We start from the raw sequence: 18848 nt of genomic DNA, 5'->3' as shown, positions 1-18848 counted from the left end.
CATCGCACTCATTTCTACGTCATTTCCTCAGTCCAGAAGAGGCACCCTGAACCAGCTGCCAAAAGCAATAAAACTAAGCAATTAAACAAAAAAATTAAGCCCCACCGGATCTTCCCCTGCCTCTTAGGCCCTCCTCCACCCATTTTCTCCTTGGTGGTATAAAGTGGTTACCCTTTTCTCCCTTGAAAAGAGCTGAAGGAGAAAGTTGGAAGAGTGACACTCTTTCCCACTTCCTCTTTCTGTTGTATATGTACTTCAAGGCTCACAAAATTATAGAATTGTTAGAGTTGGAAGGGAGAATGAGGGTAATCTAGTTCAACTCCCTGCAATGCCGGAATATTTTTGCCCAAGGTGGGGCTCAAACCCACGATCCTGAGATTAAGTCTCATGCTCTACTTGAGCCATACCAGCCGCTCAGATTAATTCTACTGGATCGTTTTTATCCAAATCCCTTGAAAAAGCAAACTGTATGTGAGCGTGTGCATGCACTTTCTCTCTTCCCAGAGCACTTGCTCCAAATGTGCCCCTAGGCCTAAGAAGGTTAACAAGCCCTTCCCTATTCCCCTTAGTTGTCTATACACTCGCCTCTCTGATTATTGACATTTGCTGAAGCCACCTTGCTAGAAATGCTTCTGGGTCCTGCTTCTGCACTCCTGACTCCTGCTCCTTTTCCGCCTACCTTGCTCTCCCATAAGAGACTGAGGCCACATTTGCACCTTACATATGCAACAGCACCATGCCACTCGAAGCAGTCATGGCTTCTCCCAAAGACTCCTGAGAAATGTCATTTTTTAAGGGTGTTGAGAGTTGTTAAAAGGTAAAGGGACCGACTCTGGGGTTGTGGCGCTCATCTTGCTTTATTGGCCGAGGGGGCCGGCGTACAACTTCCAGGTCATGTGGCCAGCATGACTAAGCTGCTTCTGGTGAACCAGAGCAGCGCACGGAAACGCCATTTACCTTCCCGCCAGAGCAGTACCTATTTATCTACTTGTACTTTGAGGTGCTTTCGAACTGCTAGGTTGGCAGAAGCTGGGACCAAGCAATGGGAGCTCACCCCGTCGCAGGGATCTGAACTGCCAACCTTCTGATCGGCAAGTCCTAGGCTTTGTGGTTTAACCCACAGCGCCACCCGCGTCCCATGGATTGAGAGTTGTTAGGAAACCCCTATTCCCTTCGCAGAGCTGCCATTCAGTGTGAATTTAAGCAATCAATCCCTCTTCCCAGGGAACTCTGACAACTAGCTCTGGAAGGGGAATGGGGGTCTCCTAACATCTCTTAAACAACACCCTTAAACAACTACAGTTCTTTGCTGAGAACTCTTTGGGGTAAGCCATGACTCAAGTGCATTAAATGTATGGTGCAGATGGGGTCTGAAATCCTTGCCTTGCTGCCACAGGTTCCTCATGCCACCACCCTCATCTCACCCTCTTCTCTCGTGTCTAATTCAGGGGTGGCTGCCAGACCCGTTTGGAAATATTTGTTTTTTGCCCACTCCGAGTGTGGTGCACCACCACTGTGCCCTGGGGATATGAGGGCAGCTGAAGAGCTAATTAAGGAGAGTGCCTTCTGCCAAGAAGTAGAGCCATCCGTCACGCCACGCAGCGACCCCCACAGGACATGCCAACCGCTGGCGCCAACTGAAGTGTGGCAAGAATTTCTGCTTGACGGAAGGCATGAGAGGAAGTAGCTGCAGGGAGGACAGGGAGCCCCACAAATTGCTGATTCACAGGCACTGCCAGACAGCACTGTTCAAATTCATGTGGCCATTTCCACCAAGGAAGGAATCCCATAGCTCAGTGGCAGAGCATCTGCTTGGCACTTAGAAGGCCCCAGGTTAATTCCCCAGTGGCATCTTCAGGTAGGGCTGGGAAAGACTTTCTGCCTGAAGCCCTGGAGAGTCCCTGCCAGGCAGTATAGTCAGCAATGAGCTAGATGGGGCAAAATGCTGATGCAGGATATAGCAGCTTCCTATGTTTTAAGGGAAGGGACATGCTAGGGATCCTGCTTGGTGTGCAGCTGGCAGCAGTTTCAACCCCCTGCGGCATCTCTAGGTACGCCTCTTGTCTGAAATGCTGGAGAGCTGCTGCCAACCAGGTCAGGCAGCACTGAACCAGATAGCCCCATAGCCTGACTCGGACGGTATAACTCAGCTGCTGATATTCACTTTTAGCTACTGCTCATTTAAATCAGTGCTTCTTAAACCTGGGTCCCCAGCTGGTATTGGACTACAACTCCCATTGTCCCTTGCTAGTAGGACCAGTGGTCAGGGATGATGGGAGTTGTAGTCCAACAACAGATGGGGACCCAAGTTTAAGAAGCACTGATTTAAATCATCAGCTGCTTTGGGTGGGCTGAAAAAGACAGGATGCAAATTCAACTTATAGGGAAAGCCCTGCTTTCATTGGCCAGAAAGATAACAACCCTGCTCCAAGAGGAAACCCACGCACTGCACTGGCAGATAAGCCTCATTTTACACCAAATATTGCCATGGTTGAGGGGTAGATGGGGAAGGTTAGTGTGACTAGTAGGCAAAAATCCATTCATACCCGAATTTAACAGGATCAGCAGCAACGGCACATCATGCCAAGAGGTCGAGGCGTGTGTGTTTGGGGTGAGAAGGAGGTCTGAAGAACTGGAGGATCAAGGGCAAAGAAATTTTCCCTGGTCGATGCTCCCGTTGTTAATAGGTTGCTAAAGGGTTATATTTCTCCTCTGCTCTTTCTGACACTTGAAACAGTTCAAACTTATTAATTTTTAAAGGCCAGCATCTGTTTAGCTCCTCAAAACAGAAAAGCTTGCACACAAGTGCACACCTGCTCATTTTGCACACCGTCGCAAAGCCCCACCCCCCACCCCACTTCCAAAGGCAGACTGCAAACACAATTTGATCCACACAGGAGGGTGACTGACACAACAGGGCATTTCATTTTACTGGGGTGAAACTTAATTTTTGCAAATTTCTTCGGCGAGGGGGCCTTAAAAATATGTTTTCGGGTATGTGAAATTCAAATCTATTATTTTCGTGACTGGACAACATTTAGCTTGGTAAGTCTACATTGGATGAAGAAGCACATAAACTGCTTTCTGAAAACAAAATAATTTTAATTTTACCTTCTGAAAATGTCAGGCAATGCTAAAAATAATACTACCATTTTTGTATGAATTCTGTGCAATTTTACACACATTTTACTTGCCAAGCAAAGCTAAATTATATTAACTGAACCAAAATATCTTTTGAAGTCCCAAGTCATGCTACAATTTTTTAGCACCCCTCATTTTGGGCATTTGAAAGTTGATACGTTCATCACGCCCTATTGGCACAAAGTGCTCTTCGGGCTTGTAGTTTCAAATATATGGAAACAAAACCCGCTTCAAAAAGCTGCCTGTACAGACAAAATGGTTGCAGAGCGAATGGCCAGGCTGTGGTGCGAGCACTGGCAATGCGTGGGTCTTCTCCCAAAGGTCAGTGGAGGAGCGAGAGGATCCTAGCAAAGGTGCCTTAAGAATGCACAGTGGCTACATGGCCTCAGTGGCCCTGTCAAGGACCCACATAAGAGCCTAATTAGAATTTAGCCTCCTTACTGGCCAAACGGTCATAACTTGCAGGATCGCCTGACCCCATGCAGTGCCCACTTCAACCACTCTGATCGGTGGAACTGGCACCATGACAGATGCCTCACAATATTCGTTCCCCATTTGCAAGAATCCAATCTTGCTAACATGGCAGCACCTGCACTTTGGAACTCCCTGCCTGTTGACACCAAGCAGACAACTTTGCCGGGCTCTTTTTGGTGCTTGCTTCAAATGTGTTTGTCTAGGCATGTCTAGACATGTCTAGACATGTTGAATGCTGACATGTGTTATCATCTCTTTTGATTTTAACTGTCTTTTAGTAATAAAAAAATGGGGGGGGGGCTTTTGTTTTTGTGTTTTGGTAAACCACTTAAAGGTTTTATTACAACCACGTGGTATTTTGGAAAAATACCGTATTTTTCTGTGTATAAGACGCCCCCTATTTTTTGGGACTCAAAATTAAGAAAATGCACTATGCACTATCCATGTATAAGACGACCCCTTATTTTAAACTTCAAAAATTTAAGAAAAAATATAGTCTTATGCACGGAAAAATACAGTAAATAAAACCCCAGGTGCCAGAAGCTCATAAGTGCTCATAAGTCCTGGGTTTGGGCCTGCGCTGTTAAAGAGCTGGTGTGCCTCTCACATCAGGGATAAAGCTCAGACTCTCAGGAAGGCCTTTGTCTCAACCAGGATAGGTCCCTCGAGCCATGCGGGGCCTGAAATTTTTTTGCTATTCTCCTAAATTGTGCCAAAGTGGCAGACCCATGTCTGCAAGCCTGCCTCCCCGCAACCTTCCTGCCATCTTAGGAGCAGAAGAGGCATTTGGGCAACATCCTGTCATCGACTGATGGATGGTTAATGTTCGATCTCTTCCATATTTGGACCTTGCAGTAAGAGCTGCTTTCAGAAATATTTATAGAGGATTAGGGGGTAAATTATTAAATAAATGAAAATCAAAGGAAGAAGGGAAAATTCATGGTTCCTGTGCAAAAATAAAATAACATATAATTGATTTGATTTGATTGATTTATAAATTGCTCCTGCTCAGAGTTGGGTAGCAACCATTTTAAAATCAAGAATATTGATATCTATATCTAAATATATGCAGCCAGAATGGTAAAACTCACTGCCCTCCACATGCCCCCATGTGCCCCAACCCTGTTTATTCAGGAACACAGGCATTCAAGACTCTCTGTCTGCATCCAGAATGACAAGTCTCCCTCCAATCACAAAATCACCCCCCTTGCCGTAATGACCAACCCACTACAAAGAAGAAGCAAGGTGTGTTGTGGGGGGAGATTTTGTAGGTTGGGTGTAAGGTATACCCTCTCATGCTCCTGCTTCTCAACAGATAAGGCAGGGATATTGGGAAAGCCCAAGGTCTACTAGTATATCCATTGAAATTAATGGACCTAAGTTAGTCATGCTCATTAATTTCAATGGGTCTACTGAGTAGGGCTAGTATTGGCAACAGCCCAGAGTGTCTGACTTGACTGGGGAGATCTGTCTTCAAATCTCTGTAAAACCAAGTCATGGATGGCCTTGGCCAAGTCCCTCTCTTGGCCAGGCATGGTCCAAGGATAAAATGGGGAAAGAAACCCCCCATCTACAATGATTCCGCCACTTTGCTGCCAATGAGGCAAGCAGCCTTTCAATCTGAACTTTAAGTTTTAGGCAGAACAGGGCTGCTTCTCTGGCATGCTGTGGAAACTTCAAAGAAACCCCTTACTCTCCAGTATTCTTCTATAACAATTGGAGCGTCAGTGATAAATTTTCTCTATGCACCAAAGTAGCTTGTCTCTTCAGCACATGCCAGAAACATCATAGTAAAGATTCTTCTATATTAGTAATAGTGTCAAGGACATTGGAAGCTACTTTATACTGAGTCAGACTATTGGGTTCATATAGCTCAGTATTCCCTATGCTGACTGGCAGTTTCAGGCTCTCCAGGGCTTCGGTCTTTCCCTAGAGATGCCACTGTGGACTGAACTTGGGACATGCAAAGCAGGTAATAATAATATAATAATTTATTATTTGTACCCTGCCCATCTGGCTGGGTTTCCCCAGCCACTCTGGGCAGCTTCCAACAAAGATTAAAAATACATTAAAATGTCACACATTAAAAACTTCCCTGAACAGGGCTGCCTTCAAATGTCTTCTAAATGTCAAGTAGTTGTTTATCTCTTTGACATCTGATGGGAGGGCGTTCCACAGGGCGGGCGCCACTACCGAGAAGGCCCTCTGCCTGGTTCCCTGTAGCTTTGCTTCTCGCAGTGAGGTAACCGCCAGAAGGCCCTCGACGCTGGACCTCAGCGTCCAGGCAGAATGATTGGGGTGGAGATGCTCCTTCAGGTATACTGGGCCAAGGTCGTTTAGGGCTTTAAAGGTCAACACCAACAGTTTGAATTGTGCTTGGATGCTCTATTACTGACCTATTAATTACCAAAATTCTATGGACAGCCTTGGAAGGCATTACCTATGCTACAGAAATGTTTAACAGGTACTCCTTCTTTTCAAGGACTCCTGGAAGATGCAATTCTATGGAGAAAACTAGGGATTTTCAGCAAGAACCCCCATTATAGTAAAATCGTCCAAATTGTTTGGCGCTGTCGGAGAGCCGATAAAACCAATGCAAGTGCAGTGATGTGCTTTTGGTAGGTGGTCCTTCAACATTGGAGCACATTTGTTATAACTCTGCAGATTCAGTGGATGTGTTCGCATTCCACGCTTCGAACAAATGTGCAGGAGATAGCAATTGCTCTGCGCCTCCCCAGTCCTTTTAGTGCAGTGTGGCAGCTAAACCAGCATAGTTAAGGTCTGTTCTATGCTTACAGGTCATGGTTGTGGAGCAGAGAGCTTAACCGTGATCCCAGGAGCTGAAGACATGCTAAGCCAGGTGTGGGGAACCTTTGACCCTCCAGATGTTGCTGAATTTCAGCTCCCATCAGCCTCAGCAAGCATGGCCAGGGGTGGTGGTGGGAGTTGTAGCTCAGAAACGCCTGGAGGGCGAAAGATCCCGCATCCCTGTGCTAAGCCAAACATGCTGAGCTCAAAGAACTGACGGGGAGCGAAGTGGGTCCCCTCCAGCAGCTGATTTGGCTTGCCTGGACATGTGGACCGGACCAGTGTTAATTTAAATAAGCTCTCAAATCAGAGAGAAGGGATCCCTTGAAAACAGGTAGAGGTGAGAGAGCCAGTGAGGAAGTGACATTGAAAGGAGTGTCACTAGGGGAGCTGGTGACCACACACCCTGGCGCACTATGCTCATGCCCAGATGCGTGCGGCCCCCGACACAAGCAGATGTACGAGAGAAGCACTTTGTTTCCTTCCCTTGACTTGCCAGATCTGGCAAGGGCTGCTAAGAGAGACCCAGATAAATAAATACTAATAAAAATAATAAATACAGAAGTCAGCATGCTTAGCGAGCATTTACACACTCATTACTCTGTAACGATGATGTGCATGACGGGAGGAAGGGGGGGGGGGAATCCCATCAGCTAACAACCAGCCACCCCCATTACAAGCAATGTGGGGGGAGCTCATGTAAACAGATATTTAAGCAAGGCCCTCAGAAGAACCATCTGCCAGTGTAAAAAATATTATTATTATTATTATTATTATTATTATTATTATTATTATTATTATTATTACCACAGAAAAAAGAAATGCAAATATACAGAGTAAAGTGTGGAGCCCAAACAAACCCTGAACTAGCTGAGAGAGAGGATCCGTTTTGATCACACAGCGATGGAGCGTCCCTGGGCAGCTTTCGGCAGTGCCTCTTAATGAACTCATTAAGCTAATTGTGCTGCGCAGACACAACCTCTTTCTACCTCTACTCCTTTAATTTAGGGCTTTAAAACAGCCCCCCCCAAGAAAGAACACCCACATGTAAATTAAAGCCAAATGTCTGGCTATCAAGAACAGGTGAGCTGTCATAACCTAGAATGTGCGATTCTAGATGTAAACTACTTGACTGACTGGTTTGAGGGTCAAACAAAACCCTCTGATGAAAAACAGCCCAAGGAGAAGATGCTTAGAGGTCTTTTGTTCTACTAAGTGGCATATATTTTTTGTTAGATAAAATGATTAAAAATAAATGAATATAGCTCTGAAGTTCAGCAAATATATAAGCTAAAGTATAAGCTGCCTCTCAGCCAAGGCTGGCCAAAGGCATTGTGCAGCTGGAAGCAGTGGCAGCAAATCTCCCTGCCCACCCGCATCCCTCTGCCATCAAGGTTCAAGAGTATCCAAGGGCAATCTAGGTAGTCTTAAGGCAGAGAAGTACATTCCCCATCCCTAGCAGTGGAAGCGCAACAATAATAAATTCAATAACAAACAATTTGCTGCCCTTTCAAAACATCTAACGATAGGGCCGGCCCAGCTCAGAGCATGGACAGCTTCTGTTTAGCTATCTATTGGTAGATCTCACCTCAAACCATTCATCTTGATTATTACTATTTAAGCCATCCAAGCTCATGGCCACCACCTCTACTTGTGATAAGCAGTTAATAAAGGCAGATTCCTAACAGATTCATATTTCTACCCTGGGGCCCAAATTTGTGGCTCCGGTTATAGTGGGGTAGTCAATGTGATGCCCTCCAGATGTTGCTGGATTACAAATCGCATCATCTATGAGTATTGGCCAGGTTGGCTGGGGATGATGGGTGCTGCAGCAATACAACATCTGGTGGGCATCATGTTGCCCACCCCTGGGTTGCAGCCAAAGAAAACCATTGAATTGTAAACAGGAGGTGGACAGCATGGGAAGGCTATACCACCCTGCCCGCAGAAAAAGAGGCCCTGCTCTGTGCACTGCCTGGTGTCGAAGAACAGCTGGGTGGGATAAGAGACAGGGCCTTCTCTGTGGCTGCACCCAAATTATGAAACACCTTGCTCTGTGAAATGTGGCTGGCCTACCTTCCCCTTACTGCTTTTCACCTGTTATGGCTACTTTTATTCCAGCAGGCTTTTCTCTAAGGAGGCAGCCAATGTTTTTGTGGCTTTCAAAACCACCCTTCCCTCACTTGGTGATCTCCAGACATTTTTGACTACAACTCCCATCAGTTCTTGCCATGTGTGATGGGAGTTGTAGTCCAACACATCTGGAGGACACAACACTAGGGAAAGGTGCTTTAAAGTGTGGATTCCATCCCTTTTTCATAACTGCCGTACGAGATTGCAATGTGGCACACTGTAGGCTGCACAAAGGGGAGTTTTTGCACTAGAGAGTTTTGTAAAACCAAGTACAGTCATACCTCGGGATAAATATGCTTCAGGATAAGTATTTCCGGGTTGCGCTCCGCGGCGACCGGGAAGTAACGGAGTGCGTTACTACCGGGTTTCACCACTCGCGCATGCGCAGACGGTCAAAATGACATCACGTGCATGCACGGAAGTGGCGAAACGCGACCCGCCGCACAAACACGTCTTACGTTCTATTCTGGAAGCGAATGGGGCTCCGGAACAAATCCCATTCGCATCCCAAGGTACCACTGTACATAAATACCAAGCAGGTGCAACTTGCAACAGGGAACCTGTACTGTTGGGTGAGTAGTTTCTTTGGCTGACTTTACCACCTCACTAACCTCACTAACCCCAAGGTGGGTGGCTGGGAAGGAAGCACGCCACCTCCATCTTACCATCCCCTCTGTGCACAAAGGAAAGGAAAGAAGGAGAAACCTCCTGCCAGTTTGGTCCACAAAGGAGAGGCCTCCCCTCTCCTCATCTTGACTAAAGACAGGCTTATAACTAATGAGCTTATAACTTATAGCCACGCAGGCTCCACTGTGTGATTTAAGGCCCCTGAGGAGAAGGATTTTAGAGGAAGGGGGGAGTAAAAAAATTAGCATGAGAAAGGGGTGTGTGGGGGGGGTTCCCCTATGTATAAGTGTGTGGGCTTTTTGCTTCAGATCCATACAACTAGGACAACAAACATCCCTCTGATTTTATGACTCTCAAGCCACTAACGTGGATTAGATCCAATTCTGATCTTTAAAGAGGGAAAGGAATTGAAACTAACCACCTTTGCTTCAGCTATATTCAGCTATATAACAATGGGTGGCAGCCAATGTTTGTCCTACTCAGAGCTAACCTATTGAAATTATGAAACATGATTCCATTAATTTGAATGGGTTTACTCTGAGTAGAACTTAGATGACTACAACCCAATCCTGTTGGTTGGTGTCTGCTAAGACAAGGGTTGGGAACCTTTGGCCCTTTAATGTTGCTAGACTACAATTCCCATCATCACCCCTGGCTACTGGTCATGCTAGCAGGGGCTGATGGGAGTTGGAGTTCCAACAACATCCAGATGGGTAAATCATTTACGGCTACAGACATTTTGAAATACCTGAAGTCGGAATGGAAGACGGGAGTAACATGTCCACTCTTGGGGGTTTTGCCTCTTGTAGGCATTTTTGTGGAATTTGCTTTTGTATATCTTGTTTCAAAAAACAGCAAACCCTGTTTGATCAGGGAGGACAGGGAGGCTCTCTTAAGAGCCAGTGTTGACTTTTTCCAGCTGCATCATCTGTCTCCAGAAACCCCACAGCAAATGAGAAAGGCAGTAAAGAGGGTTGGGTATTTTGTTCCTTAGTTCAGGCTTAGAGGGCATCCTTTGTTTTTCTACTAAAATAATGAGATCCCACCAATCGAGGCCAGATGCAAAATGGTGGCTCAAGAAGGAAGAGACAAATGGCTATAGCACCCTGCTAACTATATGATGACCTGTGCACTGAGTTACTACAGACTAGTCACTAGAGACTCTAATGGACTGATTTAGGAGGGGCCTTTTCCTATTGTGTTTGAACAGTTGCTACCTCCTGAATTTCATCCAGGAATCTAGGAATGCAGATCTGCCTCCTGCCCACCCGTTTCCTAGGCTGATAAGCCACTCTTGAACGCTTTGGGAGGGAGGCTGGGATATAAATTAAATAAACGAATCAGAACAATGACAAAAAAACTAGCCTGGAAGAGAGCAGTGAGGCCTATTGACCATGGCAGGTTCCACACCTCCTAGATTACAGACAATCTTTGTTCCTGCTAAGGACTGCACCCCCTAGGGGTAAATTCTTAGGGGCCACATGCTGGCAGTGGGTGGGGTCTGAATCCAATGCCAGCCCCTTTTTTTATTTTGCCCCATCTCTCTCTCTCTGCCACTTCCTCTCTTTGCCACTCCCTTCTCTCACTCTGCCACACCCTTTTCTCTCCCTCTCACTGCCACCCTGTTTTCCTTATTGCCACCCACATAAAATTAACTATAGGGCCACTTGCAGCCCCAGGTTTGAAGGTTGACATAGGAACAGAGTATGAGGCAGCTTCCTGTGTCCCGGAGTCCAGCCAGTGGTCCGTCTAGCTCAGAACTGTCTCTCCTGACAAGCAGCAATGGCTCTCCAGGATTCCAGACAGGGAGTCTCTCCTAGCCCTACCTGGGGATGAGTCTGGGACTTTATGCATGCAAAGCAGTCAGTTATGGCCCTTCCCTGCTCCCAATGAAGGGCTGCAGCCTTCCTGGCAGCCTTTGCCACCATTTCATCAGGGTTGCACCAGGGCTCCTCCTGATGGATTTTGATGGGCGGCCTTAGCACAGCCTCAACGCCAGCTTCCTTCCAATCTGCTGCCCTGATGTTTCCATCCCTGGTCCCTCTCTTTAGGCAGAGGATGTCAAACGGCCGTGGCCATAACCTCTACAGTTCCACTGCGCTAGCGTTACCGCCTCTCTAGGCGAATGAAAATAAACGGCGGCTAATTTGCCTAGACAAATTAATTGCAACGTCTCCAAATAATAAAAATATGTCAACTGAGAAATCCAGCCAGCCAGCCAAATACAGCAAAGCAGGACAAATGCATCCATCTCACGGTGCTGTGCTAATGGAGGGGGAACCTTTGGGTTGTGCATCCAACCAAGTCCTGCTCTGAGTAGACCCGTTGAAGTTAATGGATCTGAATTAGTCATGCCCATTAATCTCAGAGCAGGACTAACCTGGGATACAATTCATTATGCTGAACCCACAGCCTTGGCTTTCAACACAAAACTTGCACAGGAGACTCTGGATAAGCCTCACAATGAATAGATAGGAAAAAAATGAATGGATAGAAAAGGCTTCTCTCAAGAAACAGAGACTGCAGAAGGCTGCCTTATAACAGGTCAAACAGCTTGCCCATTTAGCCCAGTGTTGTGCCCATTTAGCCCAGTACTGCATTTGGCAGCAGTTCTCTAGGGCCACAGGCAGAGTGGGATCTTCCTGGTCAATTGGAGATGCTAGGGACCTTCTGCCCACAAAGCAGGTGTTCTGCTGCTAAGCCACAGACCTTTCTTTAGGACACAGGAACATAGGAAGCTGTCTTATACTGAGCCAGGCCATTTGTCCATCTAGCTCCATGCTGTTTACACTGATCGGAAGTGACTCTCTAGGGTTTGAGCCAGGGGACATTCCCAGCCTTAGCCGGAGATGCTACAGATTGAGTTTGGGACCTTCTGCACGCAAAGCAGGTGCTCTAACCACTGAGCTACGTCTTCATCCCTAAACAGAGTGAAGGTCCAAGCCTCTGGAGGCCAAGATGGCTGATTTTTCTACTCTAAGAATCGGAGAGAGACTTTGTAAAGGGTGGGGTTTCAGCAGGAAAGTTGGTGGTGGGGAAGTCAGTGTGGATGTCAGAGAGAAATGGAAAGACTCAGTTCCCGCAACTGGCTTTTTGCATTTCGCCCAGACAGACAGAGACCCCCCACCCCTCGCCCCTGCCCGGTTCTCTGTCCCACAGCCCCCTCCGTCCCGCTCCCGAGAAAAACCCAAGGTTGGGGGCAGGGAAAATCAGCCTACCTGGCAATATATTTCTGGTAAATATTTACATCTTCGGTGACAGCTGGTTTGTCAGTGGTTAATCCGTTCCTAATGAGAAACACACAGAGGGCAGAGATGGTTAGCGCAAGGTGGTGTCGGGACACACTCCAAGCCCCCTCTCTCTCTTGTGGAACACCTAACATCCAAGGACAACGGCATGCCCGGGAGAGAGGCACGTGTGCGTCTCGTACTTCCTGGCTGCTGTTAAGGAGAGATGCCTGTGCATCTCCTAGTCCTTGGCTGCACTTACTTTTTATTTTCCCATAAGTCCCCTCTTTCAAAAAGATGGCCTTCTCTTTTCTGGATGAATGTATGAAAGGCTGGTTTACAAACAATGTGTGTGATGCCTATATATTTTTTAAAAAATGCAACACAGGGCATGTTTGTTCACTTGCTGAACAAATCACTGGTGAGCCCCTGAAGTTTTCTGGATGGAAGGTTCGGGAGCCAAAGCACCGAATTTAGGCACCAATCCCAGGAGAATGTGACCATCTTAAAAGCTGTTGCTCAGAGGTTAGGAACAGAGGAAGCAGTCTTAGAAAAGGTCAGACTGCATTTGTCCACCTAGACCAGGGGTCGGCAAACTAAGGTCCGCGGGCTGGATCAGGACCAATTGCCTTCAGGATCTGGCCCGCGGACTGTCTGTGGATCGGCATGGGGATTCTGTTTGTTTGGGCTGCACCATTCCCCCCGCCCGGCACCATTCCATCCGCCCCCACCGTGCTGCCGCCCCTCCCTCCCTCCTCCTGGCTTCTCCCTGCCCTGCCTAGAGAAGGAAGGGGGCTGGGCTGAGCTGGCTGAGCGCCATTTTAAGCAGCCCCTCTCCGGAACAAGCCCTTTTGCGGCGATCATCTTCCCTCTGCTACTGCCACTGCCCTAGTGCTCATGTGGGCCAGAGAGCGGGGTGGATGAGCTTGCTCTGCCTACCCATGAGAAGCAGCCGCGGCGGCAACCCCAGGGAAGGTTAGCGCAGCTGCTGGGGGTAGGGGGTGGGTGAGGAGGAGGAGGACTACTTGCCTCCCTCACCTCTTCTTCCAGCTGCCCCCCCCCGTGCCACTTCTCCGGCCCGCCACAAGGTCTGAGGGACAGTGGACCGGCCCATGGCTAAATTTTTTTGCCAACCCCTGACCTAGACCTAATACTCTTGACTAGCAGCAGATCTCCAGGGCCTCAGCACCTTTTAAAACTGGGGTCCTGAGTTACTGTTCCCCTGGCTGAACAGTCCTGCTTCTTGCCCCTTGGACCTCTTATTTTGTGGTATGCTGGCAGCAGCCACACCTGCCTTGGGACTGTGGCAGCCACTGTATGCAGAGGGGAGTGAGGCAGGTGAAAACACCTGGGGGAACAGGGAGTGTGTGTGTCATAACATCTCCACTCTGCCACTCTTAGAAGGTAACCCCCTTTGAACTGTGGGGCTCCTGCTACACAATACAACCCACCCAACTTTGAGCTTGCTCAGGTAGGCCACCCAATGGGCAGATGGGAAAGCCACACGCCTCTTCTACATGTGAGGTAGAAAAGAAAAAGAGGAAAGAGCTGCCTGCTTCTCACACCAGAGTGACATGCCCTCAGCTTCCCAAAGCTCTCAAGAGGACAGTCACACAAATCCACAGCACACAGAGGGAACTGCGTCAGACACTCAGCATAAAACCTTTGCGGCTTTTCTTGCCTCCCCATCACCACCCACATCGCCTCCCATCCCAAGGAAGTCTTGTGGGCAGAGCAGAGAGCGCACTTGAGGTTCATCGTCCAACCATGAGGGGAAGAGAGAGTGCGAGAGGACGAAAGGCAGGAAGGAAGCAGAGCTGGGATTGTGATTAAGAGCAAAAAAGGAAAGGGGGATGGGGAGCCAAGCGTGCTGTAAGTTGGCAGCCACACACCTGGCTGTCCTTGATGAACTCTGGGCTGATTGGCATGATTAGAAAGGAACACACCTCAAGGTATCTCACAGCTGGCTGCGCAGTGAAGTGGCCACCTGATTGGCCTGGCGCACAACCAAGTGGATCCCCTGCCTGAAAAGAGGGTGCGAGATAAAACCCGAAAGGGCCACACAATGGGGCCGGCCGGCTGCCTCACTGAGCAGGTGACAACAGTGGGTCCTCTTTGAATTCCTCCTAGCCATCTGATTTTAAAACATCTTCTTCTCTTTCCAGCCCCTTTGGCTGGCTCTTCCCAAACTTCATACCACCAATTATGGGCTGGTATAGTATAGAACGTTAAGAGAAGCAGAAATAAACTATGTGCAGGAAAGGGATCGGAAATGGAATAGTTACTCGTACCCTAATAGACACTTCCCTACCATTGTGATGGGATATAAGAAGTAAAATATCAGTCCTAAGCTAGGTGAGATCCCTAGAGATTGGAGTGCAACGTTCAAAATGCTTCATCCTTGTGGACAACGCCAGCTGGCAATGTGGGCAGCGCTCCGGGGTTTCAGGCGGAGAGACTTCTTTGCCCTTCACCTGCTCCCGGTTCCATTTATAAATAAAATGAAAACATGAGATTCTGACATCAAAGCTGGGACCTTCTGCACGCAAAGCAGCTGCACTGTGTTTGGGTCTCTGCATTTGGCACACAGCAAGAAATGTGGGCAAGACCCAACTTACCCTCCAAATTCACTTGACTCACATTGACCTTAAGGGACTGATCCACTGAGATTAAGTGGGATGAGCTTTCTTAGCTCTGCTAGAATCTAGTGATCCTGGGGAATAAGGCACTGACAACGGGGGCCACTCATAAGACAGTGATGGCTGGTGCATATTGGGATTGGCAGGGTAGGAGGCAGGGAGACCCACTGTAACCAATGACAAGCAGAGACACCACCTGAACTGGTTGTGAGTAAGGAGGAAGGCAGGTGGGGATTGGCTGAGGGTAGGCTGAGGTGGGGGTGGGGGCAATGGCTCATTCTCTCTCATGGACTAGACTCTGCTGCTCATTGATAGCCAGCAGGGTTTTTTCTTCCTGTAAGAGGGTGGTGACCTCCAGATGCAGTTCGACTACAGCTCCCATCAGCCTCGAAAACCAGCAAGACAAAATGGCCCGCAAGTCATAGCCCAGCAACAGCTGGCGGGCATCACATTGCCCACCCTTCAGCCACCAGCCTACCCCAAGAGCAGTGCATGCATTACACTAGGCAGGATTGGATCCACTTTCCTTGAGTGAATCCCAAGCTTGCTTTCAACAATGTGGCTAAACACCCTACCTGTCTCCTACCCTGTACCCCAATCTGGTTCCTCTATGTCAGGCCTGTCCTTCAGTTTTATGTCACCAATACTTGGCCTCCCCTCACCCCACCACCCCCTTGCAACGTTTTAGCTGCCATCATGAAACTGGTTGCCTCATTGCGGCTGCTGGACTTCTCAAGCTGGTCCTCTCTTGACCATTTTTTGGATCAGTGTTAAAAGCTCCAAGTCATCTCATGTGAGATTTTTGTTGTTGTTCTTGTTGTTATGCCCAAGAAGACTCAAGACTTCAAGAGCTGGTTTCAGCTTTTGTCTTGCAAAGGCCTGGGCCCTGCAAATGCAATTGCCTTGGATTTCTGGGGCTGATAAGGAGAAAGAGAGAGAGAGAACCCCAGAAATCCGAAAACCCACCAGGTCTGTAGGTAGTCTCAACGCTTGGCAGCTGGCTTCAGCCATCCCTTTGCACGCTAATCCAGAAGGCAAGCAGAGAGAGGCCTTCTGGAATGAGCTGCTGGATTTTCCTATCCTGCCCTTTGAGGTGGAAGTGAGAAGAACGTGAGGTGGGGTGGGAGGGGGAAGACTTACTTAACAGTGGAAACCGTTCCAGTTGTGATGGAGTCCGTCTTGGAAAACGTGGATTTCAGGTACTCTGGAGTGTTGAAGGGCAAAGACACCGGCTGCTCGGGTCCGGCCACCGGAGCGGTGCTGGGGGTGCTGGCGAGAGGGGCGGGGCCCAAGCTGGGTGCCGGCGCTTTGACCGGGGTCAGCTTCTGGATGTTCCTGACGTCGTACTTGGAGGGGCGCCCCACTTTGCCGGTCTTGAAGGCGATGGCCCCTCCCATGTCTGGGCTCCCTTCCCCCGGCTTGAAGAGGTGCAGGTACTTGACGTTCTCCAGGTCGTACTTAGAGGCCTTCTTGTAGGTGTTGCCGTTCTGCGGCCGGAGGCTCTCGCCTGTCTTCAGCTTCTGGATGAAAAAGTCGTACTTGGAGGCCCGAGACATCAGCCCTTGGATCTGGGAACTGCTGGGGGAAGGCAGAGGCAAAATGGTGGCTTTCGTCTCTGGCAGGAGGGAGGTGTCGGGAGCGGGCAGCCGGATCACTTGCCCCAGGGTGGTTGGGGCCTCCTTGCCAAGCTTGCTGGTCATCTCCTCGGTCTTAGCTGGATGAATCGGCCACGGGACTTGCTCGCCGGCCTTCAGCTTGCGGATGTACTCTTCGTACTTGGAGAGGCGGGCTCGCTTGCTCATGGCGTCCTCGCCAGATAGGGAGGTGGCCACGACAGCAGCGGCGGTAGCCTCTGAGGTAGCGGCGTTTAGCTTCTCAAAGCTGATCTTGCGAGCCAGCTCGTCCCGCATGTTCTGGTCATCGTAGCCAAACATGCCCAGGAACTCGTTCATGGTGGTGGCGGCGTAGTCCCGCAGAGACGAGGCCTCCCCTGGAGTAAGCGACAGAAAGAGAGAAGACGCGTCACTCAAGGGGGTGAGTTTCCCCTTCCCCTCTGGTGCTGGTGGGGGGGGGGCGAGGGGAGGGGAGGAGAAGGGGGGACGAAAGAGAGAACATGATCTACCGACATTTGGCTCACTTGTTCGGTTTTACGACTCTTAAATTAATTTGTTTTTTGAAAAAAAGTAATTAATACTGGGGTAAAATAAAAAGAGTTCATCAATGCCAGGAAAATCAATTTCCTAAATGTTCTAGCCGATGGCTTTTCAGTACATTAAACAAAGTTTCATAAATGTCTCTGCACTCTCGCCTTGGCCTAATATGAAGAAAAAGTAATTTTACTGGAAGTGAGGCCTCTGCCAATATGCCAAAGGCGTCACAAGCTCCCCTTCTCTATTTATGTGGGTGGGTGGGGTGGTAGCAAGGGGAAGGAGCAGGGCGGGAACAGAAAGTATAGTGGTTAGAGCATTGGACTAGGACCAGGGAGAGCAGGGTTCAAATCCCCACCCAGTTCTCAGCATGGTGAATGGGACAAGGCAAACAGAAAAACCGCTAGAGGGCCAAAGTTCTCCAGTTGTGCTAAGGGGGTCTGATCTAAGTCATGGCTGCAAAAGATATGTCAGGAACATGGTCCCAAACCATGCAGCCAATGTGGCATTTTAAGATTTTGGTTGGTGCTGGATTTTGCCTGCTCCCAGTGCTTCCTTTGCAGCAGCTGTGGCTTGAACTTTTACCATGCCTGACACCATATAGGACATCAAGCACAGTTAAATGTGGGGCATGGTTTGCTTCAAATGGCCTGGTTTAAGTAAGGGTACATAGGGTGGAGGTGCCCCACCACTGCCCTACAAGTAGATGCTGGTCTGGGTGGGGAAGGAGAGCGCTGCTTTGGAATTGGGGCAACCTGTGGTTTCTCAGGATGAGGGGTTTCAAAGAAGGAGCCTATTCCAGGGCTTCGGAAACCTGCCCGTTTATTTTATGTTACTTTCTTCTTCTTCTTTTAGACTTTTATTCTGCCTTCTGGCCCAGAAATGGGCCCCCGAGGAGCCCTAGGAGGCAGTTTTGCTGGTCACTGGGAAGGACGGTGTGGAGGTCGCTTTATTTCTGTGCATAGGAGGAGATAAAGATTGCTCCAATGTGCCAGTGCGGCCTCATTCAAACTTTGGGCTGACACGGCGGTTCCACCTCTTGGGCTGCCCCCCGTCTTTCCTCCCTCCCTCCCTCCCTCCCTCCCACCAGCCACCTAACTTTCTCCCTACAGAGTGAAGATTTACTGTGGGCAAAGAGTCCTTCAAGCATCCCTCATCGCTTCCTCTCAACTCTCAGCAAAGGCTTTTGCTCACCCTGTAGGCGAGAGAAAAAGAAAGAGGCATAGGGGACGTGTCTTCACGTTTTCCAGGCTCATGACCTCGTTTTAACCCAAAACGTACCTTTGGGGACACATTTCCTAATCTTTCACCGTATATTTGCATGGTGGCAGTGCTCCTGTTGCGGTGCACCTTGGATCATGTCATGAAATTAGTCACATTGTTAAAACTTTTCTATGGCCTCCAAAGCATGCACCTTCCTAGAGCAAGGGCCATAGCTCAGAGACAGAGCACCTGCTTGGCATGCAGAAGGTCCCTGGTTTGATCCCCAATGGCATCTCCAGGTACAGCTTGGAAAGAACATTGCCTGAAAAGCTGCTGCCAGTCAGTGTGGGGGATACTGAGAAAGATGGACCAATGGTCTAGTTTCCTGTAAGGCTGCTCCCAGTGTCCCTAATGTCTTAAAGAAAGGGCCACAGTTCAGTTGGAGAGCA

General features: G+C 48.7%; 1 protein-coding gene across 7 annotated transcripts in view; it reads right to left on the bottom strand.

Moving 5' to 3' along the window:
• CASZ1 (castor zinc finger 1) overlaps nt 1–18848 on the bottom strand; it is a 302929-nt gene that overhangs the window by 39037 nt on the left and 245044 nt on the right. For 5 of the 7 annotated variants that reach the window (XM_083750048.1, XM_083750051.1, XM_083750054.1 and 2 more), the window contains exons 5-6: nt 16190–17039; nt 12402–12470 (exon numbers count right to left, since the gene is read on the bottom strand). In XM_083750048.1, the coding sequence (XP_083606174.1) occupies nt 12402–12470; nt 16190–17039 (919 nt within the window). The remainder of the gene's footprint in view (nt 1–12401; nt 12471–16189; nt 17040–18848) is intronic. The other 2 variants (XM_083750050.1, XM_083750053.1) reach the window with 1 other exon arrangement.

Source organism: Podarcis gaigeae, assembly GCF_964106915.1.
Source record: "Podarcis gaigeae genome assembly, chromosome: 8".
NCBI lineage: Eukaryota > Metazoa > Chordata > Lepidosauria > Squamata > Lacertidae > Podarcis > Podarcis gaigeae.
Note: the sequence above shows the minus strand (reverse complement) of the source record. Positions and strands in the feature narration are given on the sequence as shown.